A 27,899-nucleotide genomic window follows, 5' to 3' on the forward strand; every position below is an offset into this window, starting at 1 on the left:
TGCCTCTCCTGCCACCTGTGTTCCACATGTTCTACGCTTGGCACCAAAATACCACACAGCTGGGCCGAGCTAATTCCAAAACTAAGAAACAACCAAACTTGTTGCACAGCTACCAACATGGAGCTGTTACATATTATGTGCTGATGTTCCTTCCAGTGCAGTAAAGTACGTTTCACATTTATCTCCGACTGATAAACCCCGCAGGACGTGTTTCAGGACTTTTGGGTATTTAAAAACCTTTTAAATGAGGTGTTCTCTGACGACAGCGACGATGATTATTCAATTATGGTCTTGATACAGAAATAATGAAAGTTAAAAGTGAGGAGCGGAGAAGGTCGAGAGAACAGGGATGAAGAATGTGACAGAAAGTGAACTCAGCAGAAATATGTGTGGGAGCGAGAAAAGCGGGACAGAGATGGAGAGAAAGACAAATTGGAATGTGTCCTCAAGTGAATATCGTCCATTAAAGCCATCTGGACTTCGTTTCGCTTTGGTCCAATTAAAGAGACGCTTTGTGGTCCACGTCGTGTCTGTAACCAGGCCCGGTCCAAGCTTCAGAATACAACAGCACAGAACCCCTGTCCAAGCATAACAACCACTGGCCTCTCCTTGCTCCATCTCCTTCACTCTGTGCTGAGTTCCATGTGTGTTTGTTGACTTGAGGTTAGCAGTGGGACCACAGCCTAAAATGATTCTGGGCTGTACGTGCATGTGTGCGTACAGGAGTTTTCTCAGTGTCTTTGAGTTCATGCTCACATGCACGCTTCAGAGGTCGTACGTTCGGTGTAATAGCCCACATTTTTTTTCTCTTAAGTTACATTTTCTGTCTATTTTCAAGAACAGAAACAGTCAAAGGGAGGCGTTTATTAAGTTAACGTCCACTTGATTATTTTCACGACGGGCATTTTTTTTCTCTTTTGAGCACCTCCAGAGCAGCTAAATTTCACATCTTGATATAATGTCTCCCTTGTTCCTTCTTTTGCTGCAGCTATTGGCATTCGTGCTTCTCGCAGCACATGAGAATGTGGGACTCCTGTTTGATGTGGTGCTAACTGAATGTCCTGTATCACCCAATACGATTAACTACATTTTTGCAGCACGTAGCACATGTGTAAATAGTCTGCCTTCGCCTCAGTATGGTTTTGTGGAATAAAGGCTTTTTTGCGAGTGCGTGAACTTTGGAAGAGCAGAAAGATGTTATTTTGACATTAGCCATCGAAATATGGTTATTGTTATCCCGACTGTATCGCTGCGGAGTCATCTGGTCTTATGCCTCACTTTGGTTTCTTTGGATCGGGGCTGATGGAGGCTCAGAAATAGAAGCTAGAAGAGATGTTAAAGCTGAATCCGTGTGTGTGTCTTGGTTGAAGCTAGCTCTTGCTGCACTTTTCTCTGCCTTCATCTTCTGTCTAATTCAACTTTTTCCTCTCTTGTCTTCGCCACTCTTTTGTTTCCATTATCTGTCCTCTTCCTCCATAAAAGCTTGATTAATTTAATTTGTCTTTAAGATGGAGTTCCCTCTGACATGTATCTGGACTCTGTGGTTTGATCTCACTTATCAGTATTAAACATACTGTGGGATTTATGTGACACTTGGGTGTGATTAACCTGAATTGTTGGCTGCACATGAAATTTCATATTCATAAGGCCATAGAAGTAATCAGAAGTTTACACAAATATCAATTTACCCCTTTAAAGCTCTTTAATACTGAAGTTAGATGGATGCTGGCATCTTTAAGTAAATCCTCTCTTGGATATATAGTTGACAAATAAATAAACAAGCAACTAAATTTATAGCACAAACCTAAGAAGCGCATTTAAATAGTTTATTTGCAATATTAATTCGCTAGGCAGCAACAAATTTAGAGTCAGTAACTGAGCTATCTTTCTTTATTCTTTATTTCAAATGAACGATCAAAAAATAGATGAAACAAATGGAAAATAAAAATAAAAAGCCAATTTCAATATAATGCACATTTGACTCGTTCGAAAAGGGACAGGAAGAAGCCTCGGCTTGTCAAGTCCTATCCCCCATTCTTCACCATTAACAAATACAAGATCCAATACAATAAACAAAGCAGGCAATACAAAAAAAACTATTCCAGTCGAGCTATTTAAGAAAGACAGAACAAAACAAAAACGCACTAAAAAAAAAGAACAAAATGAACAAGCGCTAAGTCAATGTTGCAACAGATACTCACATATACTGTATTTATTTATTTATTTATTTATTTATACTGTTTTTTCTTGTACTACATCATTCCTGTTCCATGCTGCGATAATGGATGAATCATTAACATCCCTTTTGCAGCCTAATTGACTCGTAGACGTTCTCTTTGTCCCTCCACATGGTTATAAAATATACAACACCAGCCTCGGTGGTGGAAATGATTCTGTTCCTTGCATAAGTTATCGGCCTGCTAAATCAGTAATGCCTTTCTTTTTTACCCCTACTGAAAGATACCTGGCTTAATGTTGGCCTAATGTGTCAATTTTGACCAAAACATCCCTTGAAGGACGGTGATAATGGGAGGGCAGTGAAGAATGAATGACCTCTAGGTTATTGCTAACTACCAGGGCCTTGCTCCCCCGCTGACTGACCCACGGCTGACCCTGACTTGCCATTAAGCAAAACTCATTACCACGACAACGAGGATGATGGCAATGACGCCGGATAGCTATGTTAGCATCAGAAACGGCAAGGGGTCTCAGAGCTTGCTGCGATGTCCCCAGTTTAATTAATTGACCCAGTTCCTGGCGTACTTTGCGACTTTGTGAGTTCTAAATGTACGAGCGTTTCGAGGCCGACGTTGTAGCCCAGTAGGCCCCAACGGTTTTTGATCGACAGGTGCAGAAAGACTTTGAGGCAGCCCACGCATCTGCAGCTGGCTGGGTCACGGTGGTGGAAAACCACTGGCGCATACAGCTGCCTTAAACAGAAAAACTGTTCCTAAGTGGAATACTGTCTTGTCTGTTTCAGTGTATTTACAGAGTGACGGACTCTTTCCATCGCTGCCTCGCCATCCATGCTCCTTTGGTTTCCCTCATTTCTTCTGCTCAGTCTTTGTCGTCCGTAGCTTCTGGTTGGTAGATGTCTCCTGGCTCAAAAGCAAACAACCACAAACATGAATGTGAGTGAGAGCATGAAGCTTAGATGACATCTTCATCGTGTTGTTTGACCAAACCCTAGAGCAGTGTTGATTTTATGAGGATTTTGAAGCATCATTATCGTGTTAGGTGGGATCAGCCAGTGAAAAGAGGCATTTCCAGCGTTTAAAGCTTTTTTAATTCTTGGCGATGCTGCGCCGTTAGATGTGTGACAGGCCTGTGGTTTGTTTCACTCTGTGCATATGTGAAGACATGTGCACGTATAGGCGATTAAGCCTCCCCTCCTTTTCCTCTCCCCCGTCAGCCTCGACTGTAGTAGTTCATTAAAGTCCTCAGCCTCATTTGCACCGTCTGCTTCCTGTCTCCCTGTGAGCCTTCATTGTGTCACCACCCCCACCCTTCTCTCCACCCTTTCTCCTCCACCCGCCTGTCTCTCTCCGTCCTTCTGCCTCAGTGCTCAGCTGGAATGACAGCCAGAAATGGCAGCCTGCAGGACATCCTTACTTGTGTTTTGTCTTTGTGTGTGTGCGTGTGTGTGTGTGTGTGTGTGTGCGGTTTTCATTGCCTTAGTCCTGTTTGAGTAGACTCATCGTACTCGCAGCGTCACCTCTTGCATCATTTTTTTTTATTTTTTTAGGAGTGTGGCCTTTTCTAAAGAAAGCCAAACAAGGCTACGGATTTGTGTGTCTTTGTGTGTCTGTCAAAGTCGTCTCATTTTGGAAGTATAAGTGTGAGTAAAAGAAAAGCTCGGTTTAGTTATTTATATAAATCTTTGCAAATCGCTGCATTGATACACATATACAATAGGTTACAGGTTTATAATGATCAGTTAACATGATTTTGTTTTTGTTCTGCAGAATTACTTCAATAATTGTTAACTTTATAGAATAATAACTCGTGAAATAGCCCCTTAACAATTAGTTTAAAACCCAAAAGTTCAACAGAGGGAAGCAAAATGTATTCAAATGGTTGGTGATTAATATTCTGTTGACTGACTGATTGTTTCAGCTCACTGACATGATAGCTCACTCCAGAGTGTTCGACCTCAGGAGTATTTATTACAGGTTCCCGCTATTAGTGTGGAAATACAAGGCTTTTTAATGAACAAGGTTAAACGATACACTGCACTAATTGTGTGGGATCTGGATGTTTGCCTTGGATTTGAACAATACAGATCATTAAAGCACAGGATTGGGTTCAATCATTGTTTCTCTCAAATGTAGTTGTGTGGATTTTTGTAAAGATATTCAGTGAACCTGGCTGTCCTGATGAGTTAATTAAATCTGCGCTGTTGTGTCAGTGAATATTATTCTCAAATTACACTTTCAGATAGGAGAGAAACACGTGAAAACCAATAGATAATTCAGTGTTAATCAAGGAATACTAGTAATGTAATCAAAGCATTTTGCATGGCCACTCTTAGTCAAAAGGTATTTCATTGCCTTTACCGTTTAGATTGTGAGTGTGACCAGTGTGGCAGCTGTTGTCTCTTTCCTCCTTTATCTGCTTTCTTTTCTAAGTGACGAATAAATCACCTGACTTGTCTCTCCAACCCGGGTATTAGATGTACAGCACAGTAACCGTACATGATTAAGCTTGAACAATGCCTCTGTGAATGAGCAGCATCCTGCAGGACGTTGTACCGCATGAGGTATTATTAAGCTGACAAGGTTTGTCTGTGCCTGTGATGACCCTCGCCCGATGCACATTAGGTTATTTGCCATACAGCTGTGCCCCAGTAATTTAAAGCCCTCCCGCTGGACTTCAATTTGTAAGATTGTTGGTGGTTTCAACCTGTGAGGAATGTGTGTTAATGTGCAAATACCGTCTGTGCTACTCGCCTGTGTGTCGTCATTAATACCTGCTCACTGTTGTATGTATCTTACTTTGTGGCTCCTTGATGGGCCGCTGCTGCATGACCTTGGCTGTCGTCGTGCTTTAACACTGACGGGGCATGCAGGCTTTGTCAGAGCTCATAGGAGAGCTCAGCATCGCTCAGACAGTGCTTGTGTGGGAATGTGTGTGTGTGTGTGTGTGTCGGTGGTTTGCAGCGCATTGTTTTGCTCGGTGACACGCAGTGGTCTGTGTCACCCTCGTCAGGTGGTGTTGCTGTATTTGTGTAAAGGGAGCTAATTGGTAGGGAAGGCACACAAACACACAGATACCACAGTGAGTCCTCATCCGGCGACACACAACATGGAGCTCTTGTGCTGATTCTAGCAGCACAGATCAGCCTGACGTTGGTGTTGTTTTCTTTACTGCCATCTTTATAAATAACTTTCCACATAACATGCAAGTGAGTTGGGTTATCACTGATCTGTTGTTAAAGCTTTTCCAGTTTATACAAACGACATCAGGGTTTTTCATGACTCAGAATGAGCCTTTGGGGGCTGAGTACACATGACAGTAAGCATGATCAGTCTGCATACAGTAAAGGCAGTGAGTCAGTTTATCACAGTATAAAGCTGTATATCTGTTTTATAAAAGCTGGTAGAGTTTTGTGCTTTGTTTTGAATTTAAGCAACTTCCTTTGACTTCAACCACTTTCGCCTATTTATAAAGGTATAGAGGTTAAGGCTGGGCGGTATAGCTGAAAATTATATCACGATAAAATGTCTAATTTCTGTCAATATGATGATTATTGACATTATATTTTCAAAAACTATTTTTCATAATTACCAAGAACAAAAAGGCTGAATTTAACCACATTATTTACATTTTTAAAACATATATAAAGGTATCAAGATAGCCTAATGTGTTTATGTCACATCAGTGACAGTGAGAACCGTGCACAGATCAATAAATGAACACGAATAGATAAACAGAGAATCTAATATGCAGCTCGAGCACATAAAACAGCTCTTCTGCTTTGGATTTCCATGTCTTTGTTACACAGTTTGAAAAAAATGTGTGCAGTTTCCTGTTGCTTCTTGATAAAGAAAAATCTATTATGCTTGAGTAAATGAAATCCCAGTGAACACAACTAGTTTAAAATTGTAATCGCTATTTTAACCTTTAAATTTTAGTATCATTTTGGCACTGGTGAATCTTTGGTGCGTATGTAAACCTCTTTCGTGGTTGCAGAAAACTGGTCTATGCAGGAAAAACCTTGCATATCTGCTACCTCTAACCCTGCAACATGAGTTGCTTATAATGATTAAAAATATCTGACCTGCAAAATACATGTTTATTCAGTTTTTTGATTTTGGAAAAGTGTGACAGTAAAAACTTAAATGTTTGTTGGTCTGTGGCTGAGACGAGTCCTTCTGTTGACTTGGACTGAGTTGTACAAATCATCATCATGTCTTGTTTTTGACTTTATCCTGACTTCGCTGAGGCATTGTTCAACAACACTTAAACACTTCTGGCTTTTACAGCGTTGGGATTAAACCGATATATTTTGGTATTTCGTTATGTTTGTTTCAGGCTGTGTGCACAGAGGATGACAAGTTGACAGCTTTTGGCCGTAACAAACTGACGCTAATGATATCAGAGGGCAAGAATATGTGGGCTAAGGTTAGGGAGATCTCTGGGCAATGGTGATGATACACACACACACACACACACACACACACACACACACACACACTAGTATTACAGCTAAAGGCAAACAAAAATGACATCCAATTTCTTGACCACTTGCTCCGTCTCTCCTGAAGGCAGTGAGATGACCGACCCTCTTACTCTTTCTCATAAACACACGGTCAGATCCTCGAGGGCCTCAAAATCAGAAGTTCTACCACCAGCTCTGTTTACCTTGAGTGAATTACAATGTTTTAGATCATCTTAAATAACAAACCGGATGAAACGCAGTCAGTTTTCTAACAATTTGTTGTTGTAAATGAGCTACTTTGGCCATATGATTATTCTTTGCTTCAGTTTCTTTAGGCTAACTTTCAACTTGTATCTACATGTTTGCCTGATCTTGTTCTACACAGTTGCTAAGACGAGTAGGTCGTGTCTCTTTCTAGTAGTAGTCATTGTTTTTTCCGTGATTGCTTCATACTTGAGAGGTGTCTGAGAGCACTACGAGCAGTTGCAGCAGAAAACACACTCACACAGCTACGAGTGTCCGTCTGCACTGACACACACACACAGACATGCTTACAATAAGTCCTTGACTGTCTTGCCCTGTAGCTCCCTCCTGTTGGGATGAGATCATTATTACTGGCCAGCTGATGGACCTGGAGGACAGTGGCGGAGACTGTATTTATGACTGTGTGTGGGTGCGGCGGTGTGTATCCCCTGTCATGTCCTGTGTCCAGGCATGCTCCCAGGGCCAGGCTGAGTGAGTGATGAACATACAGTGGCAGGACCAGCGATGACTGAGTGAGATCCAGGGACTTGGGCCTCACTGTGGGTTTGAAGGGTGGCTCGGAGTTGGTGCAGAGGGACGGACGGACTCGGAGGCACGCAAAGACCTCAAACCGGCTGTGGGGTGCATCTTCATTTCAGAGGAGGAGAGTGAACCCATGGGTAGACGAGAAGGTTATGTCATTGGAGTTAGAAAAGTGGTGGGAATGTTTAATTAGTGTAAACATTAAGGAGCAGAAATGTGTAAGGGCAAGTAAGCAAGACTCTGAACCTCAAGTGTATGAATGGATGAATATGTGGCAAAATTACACGATCTTTAGTCTGTTAAGGTAGAAAAATGCTCCCACTTAGCATGCTTATTTGAGGAAAAGACATATCGCTGAAGATGTCCATAATTCAGCAACAAAAATATAGATCTGTATCCAATTGTTAAAGTAGAAAAGGAGAAATTATGGACATATATTTTAGGATGGATAAACCTCTTTAGTCTTAGTTTTTTGACCACTTTTAAAATCACAAAGTGAGATGCTTATATCTGAAGTAAGAATTTATTCAAAGAGAAGTGGAATCAGTACTAAGTGTAAAAATGGGCACATTCTAAGCTCTAATTTGTTAAAACCATAGTGTTTTTTCTATCAGGTGGGAAACTAAAAATGAAGAATGAAACATGAGAAGTTTGAGGGATGGATGAGGGACTGGGTATCCCTCAATGAGTTTACACAGAATTGCAATAAAACAAAAAGTGATTCAGCTTATTGACTGACATGTAATGGCTCACCGGTTAATTTAAGGTGGGAGATGGAAGAAAACCTGGGATGCATTCCTACTTTGAGTTGTGGCTTCCAAGAAGTCTTAAAATCTCTTTCTTGGTCCATCTCTAGTGTTTGGCTCTACGCTCTTGCTTGCTTATGAGATCTGTGCCCACCTCCTGTGCTTCTGTCACAGATTTTTCTTTTTTACCTTGTTTGACCTTCGTTTTAGATGCAAACCTTTCCTCCTTAAATCCACCAGGAGCTCTTTGAGATGTTTTGCTTTGTTTATTACTGTCATGGTCAGAGATATAATTCAAATGGAAAAGTTACAGGATAGACATTCAGCTTTGCAGCAGATGGAGCAACAGCTTATGCACTGAACTTTGAAAAATGTATATATGTACTCGTGTGCGAGGCTTGGCATGGATAAAGACGGGCTGTTTGGGCTGTTTGGGCTGTTTGGGCTGTTGGGCTGTTGGGCTGTTGGGCTGTTGGGCTGTTGGGCCGAGGACTTGGCATTTGCAGGTGGTGCTCGGCGAGTATCTGCCAGTCTCATCCCTATCACCCACAGCCCCGCTCTGCTCCCACCATGCCTCACTGGTGGTCAGCCTCAGTCCTCCTCCTTTCACCCGCCATCCTCCCTCAGGCGTACAGTGTTCCCTGGGACGGGCTTGCGTGTGACAAACATGTGTGATGAGTCTGTGTGACATGCAATGTGTGTGTTTGTCATTTGGGGTGTGTGTGTGTGTGTGTGTGTGTGCGCATGTGTGTGTTTGCATGCTGCAGTGCAGGCCTTTCCTGCGACCAGATTGACATGAGTGTCTGTGAGGTTTTGCTCTTTTCAGACGTGCCTCACACTGGCAGTTGGAGTTTGTGTGTGTATGTGTGTGTGTATGTGTGTGTGTGTGTGTGTGTGTGTGTGTTTGCCTGCCTGCCTTCTAGCGCCTAGAAAGAGACTGACGGCCCCTGACACCTGCCATTTGGACGCTTTTCTCTGTGAAAAATGTCATCGTCTTTAGACTCGACGTGTGTGTGTGTGTCTTTGTGTGTGTGTGTCTTTGTGTGTGTGTGTCTGTGTGTGTGAGAGAGAGTGAGTGAATGAAGGAGAGAGAGAGAGAGAGAGATGGTGCATCCCTCAATTTGTGTCCCTGAGGTCAAGCTTTGCAGCTGACTGAACAATGGAGCCAAGCTGTTTGAGCAGCGGGACAGAGAAACTTAGTGTGTGTTTGTGTGTCTGTGTGCGTCTGCTTTCTGTATATTTTGGTTGGTAATATCTGACGTTGCAGCTCCTTCTAGGGCACTAAAAAACTAATCCAATATTTTAAAAACAAACAGAGTTGTTGGAGAGATTGAGCAATAATAGGATCTGCAGTCCAGACTGTAAGCGGGTGGACAGTTGCACAGTTTTGTTCCTCGGGCTCTTTTCTTCAACATGAGGATAATAAAGTCTCAGCTTTAATTTGTGTAGCTTTGCATCTACATAGAAATACTTCTGTAGCAGAGAAAGCCCTGTAGTGCTCTGTGGATAGTTCTTTACAGTCAGTGACTGCCTGGAGTCACGCAGACATCAGCAGATGCTTTGTTTTGTCCCTGGTGATGCTTTCTCAGGACTTCCTGCAGCACCTCTTGCTTGTTTCATGGTCTCTGTTTTTACTCTGGTCTTGAACGCCGCTCAATCAGGCTGAGATCAACTGACTGACTTTGTCCATCAAAAATGTTTTGACCTCTTGATTCTGAAAAGACCTTTTGAAGCTTTGGCTGTGTGTTAAGGATGGACACAATCAGTTTTGATGCATTCATCTCTATAACTCTGCATTCATCCTGTTGCTTCTTTCAGCTTTGAAATCATCTGTAAATGCCAGTGGGCCACTTTCACTGGCAGCCATACACACCTGAGCCATAACCGAAGCACAACCATGTTTGACAGACGAGGCGTTCAGCTTTGGCTCATCGTCTACCTGATTGTCATTTTATAGTGTTTTTGTGCGCATTGTTGTTTCTCAGAATTTGCCCAAATGTTGATTTCTGCAGGCCAGCTGCCATTTTTAGCATCATTATTAACTTTGTCAGTTGTGTGGTTCCCTCTTTACTGCTCATGTTGACAGATAACTCCACTTCAAGCTCCTCTCGACTTATGGTCAACTCTGAACAATGTGTGAGCTCTTTCATGCATGAACTAATGTTAAAACAGGTACAGCCAATCACCAAGTGTCCAGTCACCATTAAGTCCTTACTTTATGGGCACACTTGCTACAAAGTTCTTTCAATATTCATGCAAACCTACGAATGACAATGCTCCAGTAGAAGTAACACGAAGTACCTTTTTCCGTGTGGTATAATAACTGTATAATTTCTCATTCTGAACTATTTAAAAATGTACTAAAAATTTTTTAATTTAATTGTGCAGCTTTTACAGTCTTTGTAACTAAACTATTTACGTTTAGGGATTCTTCTCTTTATTCTGAAGGAACTCCACCTACTAGAGACTGAATGGAAATTGTGGCTTAGCCAAATCAGTTGTGAATATTATTCCTATAATGTGGTATTACAACAGTGTCATTGTTCTTAAAGTTTTAACAACCATTACTGTAATCAACCAATACAGTGTGTTAGTATTTATTCAGCTGAACATTTTTGATGCAGTTGCTTCAGTCTGTATGACGTCAAGCTAAAAGTTTTTTCTTTTTGACTGACATCTTCACGTGTTGCCAATGTCCGTGTGCTAGAATAGTTCGAAATACACCAATTTTATCAAACAAAATCATTCTTTTTCAACCTACACTGTTCACCTGCAAGTAAAAAAAAAAAAAAGCTAGTCACATCTGTGTATTTTAACTTAACAAGAGCTAATGAAGTCACTGCCACTTCCCCTGTGCTACGACTGATTTGCTCTGCAGTATTAACATATGTTACGTCATACACTTAAAACATTTCTTTTAATCAAATTCTGACTCTGCTCACTCTGTGTCCCCCCGTAACCCTCCCTCCAACGTTTCTGTCCTTTGTATCAGAGTACTTGATGATATTATCACCCGTACTTTTTTCTGACTGATCTGATGAGCTGCTTGTAATTTAGATCCGGGCTGTGTGAGCCATCAGGCAGTAATGAGGTATCAAAGTGTGTATCCATCTCTTCCAATGCTGGATTTCTTGAGGGGCATCGGGGGGCTGGTCATGATGTGTGTGTGTGTGTGTGTGTCAAGCCCGAGGGTGCGTCTTAAACACAACCAGTAGGGGAACAGATCGGAGGAGCTAGTTTTTGACTTTGCCCCAGGAAGGGACAGGACTAAAGGCGGCCCTGTGTTTGTATGTGTGTGTGTTCAATTAAGAGAGCAAACGAACGTGTGAATAAATGGTAACCCTACAGGGCCACAAGTCATCGCTTTACACCAAGAGGCGACCACTGACTTTGTATCTTCACATGTGTGTGTGTTTCTGTCCGCATCGACCGTCCAACCACGGACGACCTTCTGCTGGCTGCCAGGGCGATGCCCTCGCCACAGTCATGGACGCTATGGCGATGAGGGCTCAGAGCTGTATCCATGACAGTGCCGTTACCCAGATGCCCCAGCAGCAGCCTTAATTAAGTTGGACGTGATAGGGGCTGGTGGCCACGCTTTCTGTTCTCAGTGATATCCTTTTTCACTTTTTACTTTTGTCCACTTCATCTCTCCTTTCCGAGCTAGCTAAGGTGCTGCCACTATTTGACCCCCGTCGTCCTACAGCCTCTGAATAGGTGTAGAGAAGGCGGTCGGGCGTTGTGTGTTGTTTAGTTCTTCATTAATTGACAGCCTTGGTTGTGCATACTCTGTTGGATCAGGAGGAGCTGTGTGATTTGAGCAGAATGGACAGTTTTTTTGTGTAATATAAGAACTGATATATCTTCTGTGTGGTTCTTTGGGTGCTTGTGTGTTTGTGCATGAGACCGTGTGTGTGTGTGTGTGTGTGTGTGTGTGTGTGTGTCAGGTTAATGACCAGCTTTGCTTCGACCTCCGTGAAGGTCATGTGCCAGTGCTCGTTAGCAGCGTCACCATGGCGATATGTCAGCTGTCAGGGCGATGGACAGGGAGCTGACAAAAAGAACAGTGGGGCGGAGGAAGGGATGAATAGAGACGATGGGAGAGAGAAATCAGAGGAGGGAGGGAGGGAGGACGGACAAGTTCATTTAAATGTGATTCCCATCAGAAGGCCTCTGCCACTCCTCATTAACAAGACACTTATAATTGGCAAGGTTGTTGTGGCCAATCCAGGCCTCTGGGATAGTGTGTGTGTTTGTGTGTGTGTGTGCCACAGAAGGCCACACTATTGGACATAGGGGAGGTGCTGACCCCCTTGTCATACCGGTTCGCCCCGAGGAAACTCCCCCTTCTTTCTTCCTCCGACCGTCTCTCCATCCAGCCGAGAGAACAGAAGGACTAAAGAACATGACAGGTTCAGTTGTGTGTCCGCAGCACTTCCATAGGTATCAGTGGCTTTGTTGTACCAGCGTCGCTCTGTGTGGTGATGGATGATAAGCAGCCTCTTTTAGACCGAATACATTAACATGAGAAACGGTTTCATTCGTTGTCACGTAGAATCAGTGTGAAAAATGCCAATAATACAGAAATGCTGACGTCGGTTTCGGCTGTTTGTTTACTGGATAGTTATGTTAAACATTTCGGAATTTGCCTGAAAATATTGTAGAATAGAACAGAGCTGCAGTGATGTATTGAACAATTAGAATACAGAATAAATAAAGCTTTTTGTTACCAAGTGAGGTTGCACACACAAGGAATTTGACATGGTGAATGAAACTGTGGTACAAGACAAGCAATAAATATAGAAATCTAAATAAAAAATAAATTCTAATGCAAAAGACAAGTATAAAAGTACTATGTAAATAAAAAGTACTGTGACAAGAAGACGTAAACTTGCCTAAACCAGAGTAATAAATTAGAAAACAGTTTAAATCTAATTATATTATCAAATGTCAACTATTAAATTAATACCTATCTATTTTGATAATTGGTTAGTAAGTCTGAGTCTTTTTTCTTCTTCTTTTTTTAGGAACAAAATCTAAATCCTCTGATTCTAGCTGCTTTATTGTTTAATTAATGATTTCTGAGTTCTTTACTTCCCTGTGGTTGTGAACTAAATATCTCTTGAGTTATGGACAAAACAAGACAACTTGAGTTTTCTGAAACACTAATTGACATTTGTCAGAATTGTCTGACATTTCATAGACCGTAAACAGTAAATAAGAAGGTGATCAACGGATTAATCGACAATAAAAATGCACCCCAACTGTACTTTTCAATCTGTCAATTTTTCATAACCGTATTCATGGTAATGTTTTTAATATATTTTAAATATAATGTCTAAATAAGCAAATGATGTAGCATGGAAGATGTAAACAATAAAAAATGTAATAATGTTGTAAACCAGAGGCAGTTCAAGCTCATGACAGACTTATATCTGATCGAGCAGTAATCAGAGTAGCAACAAAAACATCACAGTTTGTGAATAACCATCATTAAACTTGTGCCAGTAATGCAGATACTGACAGATAGAAGTGCTCTCTAATAACCTCTAGATGGCAGTAGTGTCACATAAATTGGCCTAAACGCGGCTGTGTTCTTGCTGTGCTCTACTTTACCAATCTGACTGTCTTTTATCAAAGCGTCTGTAAGTTCATTGTGAAAAAGTGGTCGTACTCTAAACCATGCATGCAGAGAAAGGAGGATTCACACTGTGGGCAAATTATATCAGTCAGTTCTGTGATTCTCTGAATGACCTGTTCTGAACATGCTAAGTATTCATAGTTGTAATAAGCCAGTGGCTCACGCATACATTTGTGTTGCATGTCGTTTTCTTTACGCTTGCTGTGTCAAGCGTCCGAAAGCCTGGAGGGGGGCGTCTGAAAAGATTGTAATTGTACCGTTAATGTTTAGGCAGGGCTCCTTGTTATGAGCCAATTTTGACCATAATGTCAGTGATGGCTACAAAAGGGGCAACTAGAGTCAAATGAGGAACTGCCTTAAGAAGTTGCTGGGTATATTATTTAAGGTGCAAGGCAGCGCAGTGGCGATTTTCTTTAATAGCACGACCATTATGTCTTTCAAGCAGTAATAACAGCCTTACCGTGTGTTTTTTCCTGTCCCCCCCCTCACTTCCTAATTCACTCCCTTTGCACCCGTCTGTCCTCTGGTCCTCACCTCCTACCTCTCACTGGTCAGCCTGTATGTTGTTACAGACACACACACACACACACACACAGATATATATGTATAATATACCATCTGTGTCTTCTTTTTATTTGTGTCAGTCTCACTTTTGTGGTTTCCATTCTTCCCCCAGTATAACCAGTGAGGCAGGAGCGTCCATCTACAGCGTGAGTCCTGAGGCCGTCAAAGAGATGCCAGACCTGGACCCAAACCTTAGAAGTGCAGGTACGCCAGGCAGCCCAGTTGGATTGTTTTGGATGTTATTTGACAGAAGAAGAAAGCTTTGTGATATTGTTGGTAGTGTTTTAATGGGCCCTCGTCTACGGCAGGCTACTGGTGTTGTGGACGACACTGTTTGTTGGACTGCAACTCAATCATGAGTGTCATCGCTTAGTTTTCTTATTGTTTGTCAATAAAATATCAGAAAATATTTTTTAAAAATGGGCATTACAGTAATCGCTTGACCCCATGGTGACCTGTTCAAATTGTTTACTATGTCCAACCAAAGTGTTGAAACCTCAACCCGAGTTGCATTTTTAGCTAGAAAAATGTACAAATGAATATCAGAATAGTTCCCAGATTATTTGAATGACTAGTTGATTAATTGGCTCATTAGCACAGCCACTTGTTTTGAATGATTTTTAACTTTAGCGATTGTGGCTCTTATTGTTTAGGTTAAAGTACATAACACAAGACAAAGAGTTTACATTTTATGGATTACTGTTGTACTGCTCCACTCTACCACTGGGTGTTTTATAACAAGTGATTGATTATTGCTTGAAAAAGCATAACCCCTTTTTCATATATGGAGTATGTGACACTATTGGCTTCATCAATCCATTACAATGTCATTCAGACATGCATCACTTTTCCATCGATGTTCCTCACGGCTTCATTCAGATAAAACCACCACGGTGCCAGAGAGAGTATTTGACATGCACGTGAAGTTTGACAATACACCAAGTGATGTATAAAAACACAGCTTATCAAACTGTCCAAACACCTAATAGTTTATTTCTGATTTCCTAAGCACTGAAAATGATGTTTATGGGTGTTAATAATCTAATGACTTCTGTACCGTCAGTAAAAGAACTTCCAATCGAAATTACAGCTACTCACTAAAGTTAGTGCTGTAAATGGATCCTATTGTTGTCTGATGCTGCAGATATTTAATAAACTCTAAGCAAAGACTCCTTAAAAACAACCAAACTGTGATTCTGTAACAGCTCTCCAGTCTAATGTGAGGAAAAGCACTCAGTGTGACTTCCTGTTGGATCCTGGCCTGAACTGATCCTGCTTCCATGTCGGGAATAATTTATAACTACAAGTACTTAATGAAGTTACGGCCACTGTTGCTCCACCTGCACAAATGCACACAGACGTCTTTCTTTGGAGTCGCTCGTATGGATTCTGCTGCCTGATGGTAGTTAATAAACTGTGGAGTAAAATTGTTCCTAGCAGCTGAAGGAAACAAACTTCTTGTGGGGAGGTTAGCCACTGCATTTTCTCTTATCTCATCATATTTACTGTAGTTTTATTTCTATAGGCACAGCAGGTAGCAGCATAAGAGGAAAAAAATAGAAGAACGTCAGTGAGAAAGGTGTATAGTGATTTTTTTTTTCTTTTGCTCCCTGTGATGTTTTGGGACTAATATCGGTGCTAAAATTTGGAGAACGTTTTCCCCAAATCACTTCACACGACGTAAAGTGCCGTTGCTTGTGCGTACTGATCCGTTAATGCGACTGGGTGCAGCTCAGACTCATTCAGTTGCTGCCAGATTAGCTGAAACAAGTGCGTGTCTGAAAGTGTTTATTTGAGAATCTCAGAATCAAAGCAATCAAACGAGTGTCATATTTCAGTGATTTCCAACCTGTTCCTTAACATCTAATTTTCTTTTCTCACACGCCTACAAATCGTAACTTAGTTTACAGTGTGAGCAGTCAGAAATTATCCTCATGGATTTAAGCTTTAATTTTTTCAGCAACATACAGTGCTGTCACATTATCAGGGAATTTCTGGCATTGCTATCAGGTTCTCCTGTGTCTCTGCTGCTTTTCCTTACCTCTCCCCCTCCCTTGCTCCTTCTCCCTAACTCACTCCACATAGTACATCATTGAAAACACAGCAGAATAAAAAAGAATCAGTTTTGGAGAACAAATGTTTCCAGCAGACTTCCTCTATAAAAGCCATAAATCAAGCAAGGCTGGATTATTCCTCACTACTTTCCTGTGGTCAGCAGCACTGCGAGCTGCAGAGAGCCATATTTATACCCCTATCGAAAGCCATGAGAAATGTGCTGAGCCGCAGCACTATGATAACAGTCTATCTGTCTGTTTTGCCTTTTGGGGGGGTGGGTATGCATGTTCCTGCCTCTGTCTGTGTAAGTGGCCGTGTAACATATGGTCTGTAGGAAGCTGTGAGTTACAGGCACCTTACATTGATTGTTGGCGATCAGGGACACCTAGTGGTGATAGGCAATATTTCAATCATTCTTCAGGGGGTCTTGTTTTTGTTCTGTTGATTTCTGTGCACCAACCGTCTCCTCCAATCTGAGGACTGAGCAGCTTCTCCCTTAAAGTCGAGCTATTTTGACCAAACTTTTTCACCAGAATGCCGCACGTCACATTCTTCCCGTTCTCCTGAGCGATGCGTCCGCCTCTGGACAGGGCCTTCCTCTCTTGCTGTTTTCTTCATTGCGTCCCATCTTTGCAGCACCGTGTTCGGCTCATAAACTTTCAATAAGTCGGGGAGAGTCTTGCTGGACTTAATTTACAAATCAGAGAGAGAGAAAGGGGGGGAAGAGAGTCAGAGACAGGATAGATGGAAAGAGTATTGGAGAGTTTTGGTGGTGAGCAAGGCTAGGGTTGAAACTCCATCCCTGTCTAAATATTATCTCAGGCAGCAACCTCCTGCCGCAGCCAGAGGAGAGAGAGGAGAGCCATTGATTCCAGACATACTCCCTCTATTACATCCCATCCTTCTCGCGCTCTTTGTCTGTCTGTTCCGCTTCAAAGATCTAAATCTGATGCATCTCATGCAGCATAACTACATCCACGCTGAGCACTGAAATTTAAACATGCAGATAGCGCGCACACGTACAGCAGCAGTGGAAAACAGCAGCACAGGAAGGACAAAGGAAGGCACAAACTGTCCTGTAATTTTATTTATAACACATTGTGTTTTCAAAGCCTAAATTTGAGGTGTATAGGATTTTATTCTAACCCTAACTATTAAATACACAGATAAGTGAGTTCTTGAAGTCCATTAGAATTTCAGGAGTGTAATTTTTCCAGATTTGCAAAATGATAAATAAGAAATAAATGACAGTGTGAGATGTCAACACACAGAGCTGGCAGAGCGTGTCTTTAGCAGGGCTGTGAAAGTGATCAGTTGTTTGGTTGTGTTACTCTCTCTCCTCTCTGTGTGCGTGCTGGCCGGTGATGTCATGTGTATGTGAATGAGGCTGTTTGTAATTTTTCTCCTTGTCACCGGGCCTTGCCAGCATAATCACGGAAAAGACATTTGACTTCATCTGCAATAGCCGGCTAAAGCCTCGCAGAGTCTCCCGCTTAAAGGTCAATACCTCATGTGTGTGTTTATTTGTGTGCTACATTTGCCAGTGGACTGGATAAATGTGTGGGTTTAAAGGTTTGTGGTTCCAGCATCTATCAGGAAGCAAAATGACAGGTGCAGAGACTCCAAGTGAATGCCAGCTTTAATTATTATTATTGAGGGGGGCAGAATGACAATTAGGTTTGGCCTGCCCTCAGGCCAGCACTGTAATATGCAGACGATTTGCATATTCAGTAATTATAAATAATATTGATTTGCATATTCAATAACTGTGTGTCACATAGCAAGTTCATGAAAAACACAAACCACAGAATCTCAGGAGACATAAGATCTCATTTGTGCTTCCTCCCTTTGTGTGTGTGTGTGTGTGTGTGTGTGTGTGTGTGTGCACATGTGTGTGTGTTGACAGTGTCCATTGGAAGACGTGTCCAAGATCCGCTGGCTGAGCTGGTGAAGATAGATCCCAAACACATCGGCATTGGAACATACCAGGTAAGTGTGTTGTCATATTTGTGGTGACGGCTGTAATTGCTTGTTGGCCATAAAACTGCAAGCATGCAATCATGCACGTGTACGCTTTTGTTTTTTTGTCTTTTCAGTTTCCTTGTCACCTTGCCTCTAAGCCCTATACAAATCAAAACCTACCCATTTCATACCCCCTAATACTTTGTCCTTACAAGCCACTGGCATAATCTTTCCATCCTAAGCAGTTTGCAGGCTCTTTTTTTTAACTCAGTTATTCACTTCCTGTACAGTTTAGGTGTGACTTTTGCATTTAAGGCAAAACCAAGACAGCAGAAATGGGACGGGAAGCATGTAGGAAACAGGAGATGGGACAGCACATATGAGGGGGTAAAAAAAAAAAGTCAACCAGGTTGAGAAAAGAGGGACAAGCAGGGAAGTAGATAAACTTGGCTGAGGGCTGTGTCAACAGATGATGCTAAGGATGAGTAATTCAATTAATGGACATCAGGCATGACGTATGTTTGGACATTTGTTTTTGCTTGTGTGATCGCTGCTCTTCATCCATATGCGCTGCAGCGTGTGCGCAGATGAAGCAACTGCTGGCTCAGTGTTGATTTTGTGCGTTTCGAGTGTGTATGTAATTGTGTGAGGAAGGCAAGATAAGCATTAGCTCAGCGCGGCCTACTATTAGCATCAACTATGAAAGCCGTATTGTTCTCCATGTATGGTAGGTCCTCGGAGAAAAGAGCATGAGGGGATGGAAATAGAAAGAAAACAAAGAAGGACGGAGGATGACAAAGAGAAATACAATGAGGTCAAGGTATTGGACTGCCAGCTAATCACGATGGAACCAGTATTGATTAGTTCACCAAAAAAATGACAGAATCCAGATGATAAAAGTTATTTTGTTTAAAATTTTATTATATTGATTTACAAAACATTACCTGAAGGGGATGTAGGAGAGGGTGTAACGTGTTAGATATTAGTGTTAAATTCTGTTTGTGATGAAAATGTCAAGTCAGTTTAATCACTGGGTAATAATAAGATACAGGTAGACTCTAAATCTGACTATTTTTCTAATTTCCAAAGCCAAAAACTGAATGATTAGGTTTTTTTGCTTGATAAATCTTTGCGCAATTGTTGTCCATCAATTTTTCAATTAACACATTAATTGAAAGTGTTTTAGCTGTGAGAAGTTCAATGAGTCCTCACAGGGACTGAGGGAAAGTTCTGCTCCTGCACACTAAGCCAGTGTTGTGCAGCGTATACTGTAGCTAAGAGAAACGCCGGTTATTATTTATTTAGCTTTCATCAAGGTCAAAATGTTTTTTAACGTTTAGCAGCTGACATTTGGGGAGAGTAAAAAGCCTTTTTATATGTTAGTGTTGGCCGATTTTTCAGTGTTAACAAGAAAGAGAATCCAACAGTGTCGAGAAGGAGCCTCAGCGGAAAACCGCTCTGAATGTGAGGGAGAGGAGAAGGAGTTGGGGGGTTACAAAAGGACAGCAGAGGGTGACAAAAGTCAAAGGAAAAAGGGATGATGGGGAGATTTCTAGGTGACGGGGAAAATAATGGACATTTGAGAGTGAACGGAGCAGGTCGTATTGTGCAAGTGCTTGTGCGTGTTGGGTCACAGGCCCGTGTCTCTCATCACGTCCTGCCTCGGGCTCTCTGGGGTGCCCTGGGTTCTGCACCTCCCGCTCTCAGATCATGTGACTAGGTCAACAAATGATAATATAACCGAGTAAATAAACTCCGGGTGCTGACAGATATGAGATGGGACATCATTTTGACCTGTGTGTGAGCTCACACAAACACACACACTTCCCTCCCGTCCCTCTTCACCGTCGATCGGCGAGTGCGTGTGTGCTCACATGCATTTAATATCTGAATTTAACGTGTACGTGTGAGAAAAGTGCACTCGTGCATGTGTGTGTTTTCCAGCAAGTTCTTTTGTGTGATTCATGGCGTTTTGAGCTTTCTGAAAGTTTATTGCCATTAGACCCAAAAAGCATAAGGGCAGATGTAACTCTAGACAGCTGGCACAGCATGCGCTCTCATTCTCTCTCCTTCTGCTGACCCAGTGAGTGACAGCTCGGAGAGAAAGGCGGAAATGAGCTGAGGGCTGAAAAAGTGAGGCCCATTAAAATCAGATTGGACGTAAGTATTGGTGTGGGAACATTGTTTTCACTACAGCACCACTGGCTGACAGGTTTTCTGGATACTGATTTGGCCCGATACATGTCTGACTGGAGAGCCAATGTTATTAGTTTTTGTTTTTGTAGTTGTGATAGAACACAATACCTTTCAAAAGGCTGCTTCTGTGTCGTTCACAACACCGACGCAGACAAACATTGCAGGAGCATTGTGTCCTTTAATAATTAGACACTTAATAGGTGTGGCCTCTGAACAAGTCCTTCATCCGTCAGTCAGCTCTTTATGTTGCTCTGGTCTGTTGACAGCTGGGTAATCCCCAGGGCCGTGAAACTAACTGCTACTGCAAAATACACACACAGACACACACTGCTGTGTAAGAAAACATCGCCTGCCAGCCGGATATTAAAGAAACTGTCACTCTTCTTCTCCTCACCTCTTTCAGCCGTCCTCCCTCCCGAGCTCCAACTTTTTTGCGAGAATATCTCCTCTTCTGTTCCAGTGGCTGCCCATCATCCTTTCATATCAGGCTTTTTTTTTTCTTCTATCTTTCAAGTGTTAGCATCATGGGTTATAGCATCAGATGTAGGTGAAGGAATCTGAAGTTTTGTTTGCAGCTTTCTGTCACTTTGTCAGCTGTTTGACTCAGAGTCTGATCAGAGCTGTTGTAGCAAACAGATCATTTTAGGCTTCAGCTTTTAAACTGGGCTCCATGTCTTCTTGACACTTGATGGAGCTGCCAGTGATGAAGAAAAACACATCCTGTTGGTGTTTTTAACCAGAGGCTAAATGTGAATTTGGTAATCAGATTGTGTCTGGAGACACTCTCCTACCCCCACAGTGTCGTTCCTTCATCCCATCACACTTTTGTTCGTTGCTTGACCCCTAAAATCTTCACCTTTTTCTCTCTGTCATTGTTAACTCCTGTTTGCAAATCTACTTCCCATCTTTTGATTACAATCACATTTGCATATTCCCAGCTATGACCATCTGTATAAAATGTTGTGCTCTGTTAACGTTCTGGGTCGGCTAAGCTTTACAGATTCTTGTTTACGTGTCTCTAAGCCCACCGTGTGCCGAAACACCAATAAAACAGGCTACTACAGCAAACTTCTGATTAGGATTAAACATGTCATCCGAGGAACACCAAACCCAATCCTTGTGGAAAGAAAGAGATTAGGAGTTGTTTAATGTTAAAATGTCATATTTATAAGTTTTCCCACAGACAGTGATGAGTGTCTTTCAACTTAACCAGGTCAGTTGAAAAACTGAGTCTCCAGGCACATTTGCACCGACTTAAAAATGTAGTTTACTGAATGTGAGTTTTTTTGCCTGCGGCTAGTGCAAGTGAAGTCACTTTAGCACCAAGACCACTGATCCTTATATTGCTTTGTGTGTGTGTGTGTATGTGTGTGTGCGGCCGTGCAAGTGTGTGTGCGCTGGCTGGAGCTTGCTACCTTTCACTCCTGAATGGTAGTGCCTACAGGGGAGACAGGAGCAGACAGAGCCGAGGGAAGGAAGAAGAGCGAGAAATGGAGGCTTTGACAGTGATTGATAGTTCCTGCCTCTGCTTTCTGAGGCGTGGGAAAAAAAAAAAAACTCACTCTCAAAGTCTTCGTCAGTGGCAGAAGCTGCCAAACATTATCTGATACCATTTTAATTATTTCCTCTCGATCTGTCACAGCATGTTATTGAGTGTTCATGCGTTTAAGTGCAAGTGTGAGTTGAGCGAATCTTGTGTTTTTGCTTGTGTAATGGATTTGCACGGGCTGATGCCAGTTGTCTACTTATTCAACAACTTAGAATACATTTACAGGCTGTTGTCATGTCAGGCTATTTATTCTAGCGCTTTGCTTTTCTACCGAGACTGCCACGTGCTTCATATAAAAGGAAATTAACCACTGGTTGAATGGTGAAACACGCACCACAACACTCAAGCTGGATGAGATTATTAACAGGATGGTTAAACAAAGATTAAAAAAAATTGAAACTGAGAAGTAGAGGTCTATCTTTGAGTGCTGATAATGAAGATTTGGAATCAGCTGATTGAAGCTTATGTGACAGGGGAAGCTATTTTCTTACTTCTTGACCACAAAATAAAAGCATAAATCGCTCCCACCGACTTCCTGTTTTAACATTTGGTGAAACATTTTGTCCAAATATTCCAAACTGATTTTATTTTAAGTAAGAAATCCTGCTGAAGTCATTTCGACTTCCTGTGCCTGTATTGGAACTTATTCGGTTCCCATTTTCTCATGTTCTGTTTTGCAGTCCCTCTGGTGTTATGTGGGTGTGTGTGTGTGTGTGTTTGTGTGTGTGAATAAGTGCGTCGTTAAATACCCGTCATAAATCATCAGGTGAAAGTGATACGACAGCGAGGAGATGGTTTTGTGTTTTTCCAACACCTTTTATCAAACCCTAATGGCTATTTCTCAACTTCCTGCAAAACAATCAAACACACATGCTTGCACACACACACACACACACACCAGTATACAGAGCCAAGCCTACATGCCTAGAATAGTACACAATACGCTAAAGAGGGACTTCACAGGGGCCTTAAAGAGGCTGTCAGTCAAGGAGAACCTGACCTTCAGATAACCTCAGGCACCTTGTTCATCTGTGCATAGTCCACTGATTATCTAAGAGTGAATGACGTGTAGTAGCAGTTTCACACACCCAGGGAGTGCATATTTAAACAGAGCTACTATCCCAATATATATGTTTTTCCTTTTTCAGGCCTAAGTATTTCTAAAGTTTCCAAATAACAACCAAGCTCCTCTTCTTTTTTTTTAATGGCAGCTCAACAGCTCGTGACAGTTTGGTATCCTCCTGAAATTTGCTTTGCCCAGTTCTGTGGTATTTTTGGTGCCAAGCTCAGTGTTCATCATGCTGAGCTGGGAGGAGAAAACATAAACTGGTTAGAGTTTGATTCAAGTGAATTTAGAACCATGTCTGTTTTTGATGCAGCTATCCTCCCCTCGAGGCTTTCTGGTGTTTTGATCAACAAGAGCAAATGAAATAGTTGAAGCAGTGACGTGAACAACTTTGATTAATCTTTCTCCAACCAGTAAATACTTTTTAAATGATAGATGAAGGATGTGAATGTGGATGAAGAAGGGGGACGTCACTACATCAATCGGCCTTTATCTAAAAATTAGTAGTAGTTTATAATAATGGAACCAAGGAAACCGCAAACTGAACATCACACAAACATAAACTGGTACTGGACTATAAAACCCTGTCATTTTTTACATCTGTTTCTTGCTTCTGCCTCTGTGGACTGCTGTCATCGCCAATACTTGCTGTTGAGGGTGAAGTAATGCCAGAAGAAGCATCACAGACCCAACAAACTCTACTTTCTCGTCCACTTTTTATCACTCACAACATAGGCAACCGCACTTTTCACCATCGTTGCACCATTTATATGTTGACTTTAGGTTTTATTATGGTTCTCCTGTTGATTTTTTCCTTTAAACATTTTTGCTTTAGATGTTTCACCGTGTCGTTGATGCTCCTTGGCACAATAGGATCAATACTGTTTGCTGCCTACAAAGTTTTTGTTGAGACTTTTTGGGGGGATTTTTCCTTTTATGTCAAAATGTCTCTTCCAGAAAGCAAAGGTTTTAATTTACCTTAAATTATACCCAATTATTCTTGTTTAAGACCAATAATTAGCCCACTTGGTAAGATGTTTAGCAAAAGTCTGGGCTCAGCCACAGTCAGTGTCTGTCTTTGTGACTGGCTACGTTTACATTTATTTCTCGCCACACCCACTGATACTATATTTACTTTCACCCAACCAATCACCAATATCTTGTAGTATGTGTAGACTTAGTTTTTGCATTGTCAAATTGATGGCATCTCATCAACACAGGAAGCTTGAATGTCCTGAAGAAAGTATGTTCAGCTAAATGACTGCTGTGTATTTATAGGATGTCCTATATTCTTGGTAGATGTTACCATATTCCAATTCAGCATGCAGTAAATTTTAAGAATGAGTCAGTCTTCATGTGTGTTTTGCTCAAATCAGTCCAACGTTATCTCACATCAGCTTGTTAAATTGCGGGTAGCGACACACATCGAAAGAATAGATACAACAAAGTAAGCCTAATTTGCAAGACAAGAAAGTAAGTTCCCCGTGTCCCAGTTTGAATGCAATAAAGAAAGCCCAAAGGACATTTGAGCCTGCAGTTTGTAATCTTCCCTCAGGCTCTTAGTACATGCAGCCATTCAGGCTCCAGCGTGGTTCCTTCTGCCAAGCTCTCAGTGGCATCATTCATATTCGGCATTTCAGTCTGTTGTCAGTCCAAAGATCTCTGCCATCTTTATCAGTCAACACCTCGACTTTTAGCAGTTGCTTCGCCTCCTTCCTTCACTCTCTCGCTCTTGTAATTGGTGGCTTTAGATTATGTGTCATGGGTAGACGACCTGACTCTGTGTGTGTGTACGTCACAGAAAAGGACGACAACGTCTTTCCGCTTTCTCGTCGAAACACCTCTCAGAAATGCTTATTTTGCTTTCCTGTCGTTCTCACCTCCTCTGCATTTTTCACCACTGTCTTTTTCCCCCTCTCTCTTGCCTGATTGACATGTGGTAACTCAGCAGCGTTTAAGTACTCGAGGTGCAGACAGAAGCACTTTGTTCCTGCGTATTGGTTGGCTGGCTTCAGCTGGTTTCCGGCCAATACAAATATGACCTTCACACATAGGGATCCAGTCCATTGGTTCTGGATGATTTTGAGGTTTTGGGTCTGGGAGGTGGAACCGAGGAATGAGGGAGCGGAGGTGAAACTGGATCGTAACGTATCTATCTTTGCTTGCTGATGTGTTACAACATCTCTATCTTTGCTCCACCTTGCAGTTCTGATCCTAATACCAACAATCACATGTGGAGTGAAAATCATTTGAGACGATCACTGTCAAAATAAATGCTCAAGGTTGTGTTAAACTTTGTATTTGTGACTCTTAAAGCCCGTCAGCAAGTTCACCTTGACATGAAATGAAAGAAAGCAACACAAAGGGTAAAGCAGGGCGACGCATGGCTTGAGAGATAAGAAGATACAGGACAACACGCTCCACTGGAGCTTTTAGTGCCACTGTAAACTAAGTGAGAGCGCCATGCGGGCCTCTGCTGTCAGGATGTCAGCGCAGACACACACATGCTGGATTGTGTGTACGTATGTTTAATAGAGCAGAACTCGCTCGTGTTCTGTAACAGTTACTCTTTTCCACTCCGGCTCTGGCACATTAAATCACTGCTGTTGGTGCCAGAGACACACTTCTCTAAATCTGTGTCTGTTGATTTGCCCGATTGCCTGGTTTTCTCTTTAACTAGAATTTTCTGTTCAAACTGTGACCTTTTAAAAAAAAAAAACTTTTATTTCCTCCTTGCGTGTATGTGTGTGTGTTTTAGTTGCCTGTCTGGGATCGTGTTTACGACGTATTTGCAGGCATGGAAACAGATTTTTATTGTGTAGCAGCAAATTGGTGACCAGTTAAGTTGTGCCTCATTTGATCGGCAAGATGATGATTATTAATTATTGATTTGTAATATTTGAGCTTCTGTATATTGTAGGTGAATACAAACTTGTGCTGTTTATGAGTAGGCCAGCCAGTAGCTGTATCTGTTGAGTATAATAATCAATAAATGTGGTGTTTCACATCTAGCCAGAGCTTTTTATTTTATTTTAATTTAATTTTTGCAGGGTTTCTCTTTGAAGTGAAGCCTGAAAAGCCATTTGCTGGCCATGTATGCCAGTGTAATTTTAGGATACAGCTGAGGTTTGCTAATATTTCAAATATGCAATTGTTAGAGTCAGACGTCGGTGAAGTTTCAGTTGAAGATTGCATTACTGTATGTTTTCGATTTGGCAGAATTGATGGCGTTACTTTGTGCCAGAGAGGGAAATCCCACACTGCACGTCTTTTAGCAAATCGTTATGGAGTCATTAACAAGCAAGAAAAACTTTATTTACACAGTAGAGTACATTTCATAGGAAACAGAGGAAACCAATAACTTGTACACACATATATACAGACATGAATACGCAGTCTAACAGGTCATAAGTATGTCCTCAGCTGGCACGAGAATGGGGATTTATAACCAGCAAATTAAGCAAATCCAAGCCTTGTTCGAAGCCACATTACAAACACGAGTAATTTAGAGTAAAATATTTGTGTTAGTTGGGATTTGCTTTTAAAAAATGCTTCAGAAACCCCTGACACATGGTCGTGTGGCTGGAGTTTACTACCTCCATCACCATGTTTCTAGATCTTTTCCCCATTACTTCCGTTTTTGACTAGAATGGATTAAAGCTCAGGTGTTTGAGTTTTTCCCGTCACTGATAGAGCACAGGTATGTACGGAGGTGCACGTGTGTTTGCAGCTACCATACCACCGCGTATACTCCCACCTCTATAAGGTTTCAATAAGAATGTGAGAACACATTCATTTGGGGTTTTACTGCAGGTTAAAACTCACACTGCCTCGCACACCTCCACCGTTCTCGTGTGAAAACATTCTTTTCTGGTGTGACATTACAGGTGATTTCCTCTTTGTCTTCTCCGAGTGTCTTCTTGGTTAATATCCGCTCACCAGAAATCGTAAATCTTTCAGTCCTAGTTTTATGGGAACTTCTTCTTGTTTGGAAAGTTATTTTTATTGTTTCCAAATTGCCTCCGGCTGCGTTACCACGACACCTTCAGCTCACTGAGACTGCAGATCACCACATCAGTCAGCAGGGGTGCTGTGCTGTCTCTCTGCTGTCCTCTCACCTCCTCTCTGCTGAAGCAAACAACTTTTATCACCCTAATTACTGCAGGCGGGACTTGGAACAGCTTCTGTTGATATTGCAGTAATCGGCCTAAAGGATGTTCTTGCAAACATTAGAACTAAAAATTAAATCTGAGTTAATAAAGATTGTATCCAGTAAATAATTACTGAGAGGAAACAGTAAGCTCTCATTAGTTCTAGGAACAGTATTCAGATCCACAATCATGAAATTAAAAACCTGTAATTAGTAACTGCAGCTCGGTAACGGAAAATAACCAGGATAACCAGTTCTCTGTGATAATTAGTTATTTTTGTGGATTGAAGTTGATGCAGTCAGAACCTTAGAGACCTTAGTTTTCCTCTGTTTGTACTGTCTGTATATGTTGTTAAAATTGCTCACGTAAGACGTTTCTTTATTCACTACGCTCGACCGACAAAAAGACGCCTGATCCAACCACCGCAACAGGGCCCGAGGTCGACAGCTAGACTCTTCTCCTCTGTGGTTCCACGCTGGTGGAACGAGTTACCACCAAACTCTGTTCAATCTCCCTCTCAGT

General features: G+C 41.8%; 1 protein-coding gene across 1 annotated transcript in view; it reads left to right on the top strand.

Annotated features, from left to right (window-relative positions):
• srbd1 (S1 RNA binding domain 1) overlaps positions 1–27,899 on the top strand; it is a 64,132-nt gene that overhangs the window by 21,322 nt on the left and 14,911 nt on the right. The window contains exons 15-16 of the mRNA XM_008301896.1: positions 14,511–14,602; positions 18,360–18,442. Coding sequence (XP_008300118.1) covers positions 14,511–14,602; positions 18,360–18,442 — 175 coding nt within the window. The remainder of the gene's footprint in view (positions 1–14,510; positions 14,603–18,359; positions 18,443–27,899) is intronic.

The sequence above is a fragment of the Stegastes partitus genome, unplaced genomic scaffold, assembly GCF_000690725.1.
Source record: "Stegastes partitus isolate 25-593 unplaced genomic scaffold, Stegastes_partitus-1.0.2 Scaffold1727, whole genome shotgun sequence".
Taxonomy (NCBI): Eukaryota; Metazoa; Chordata; class Actinopteri; family Pomacentridae; genus Stegastes; species Stegastes partitus.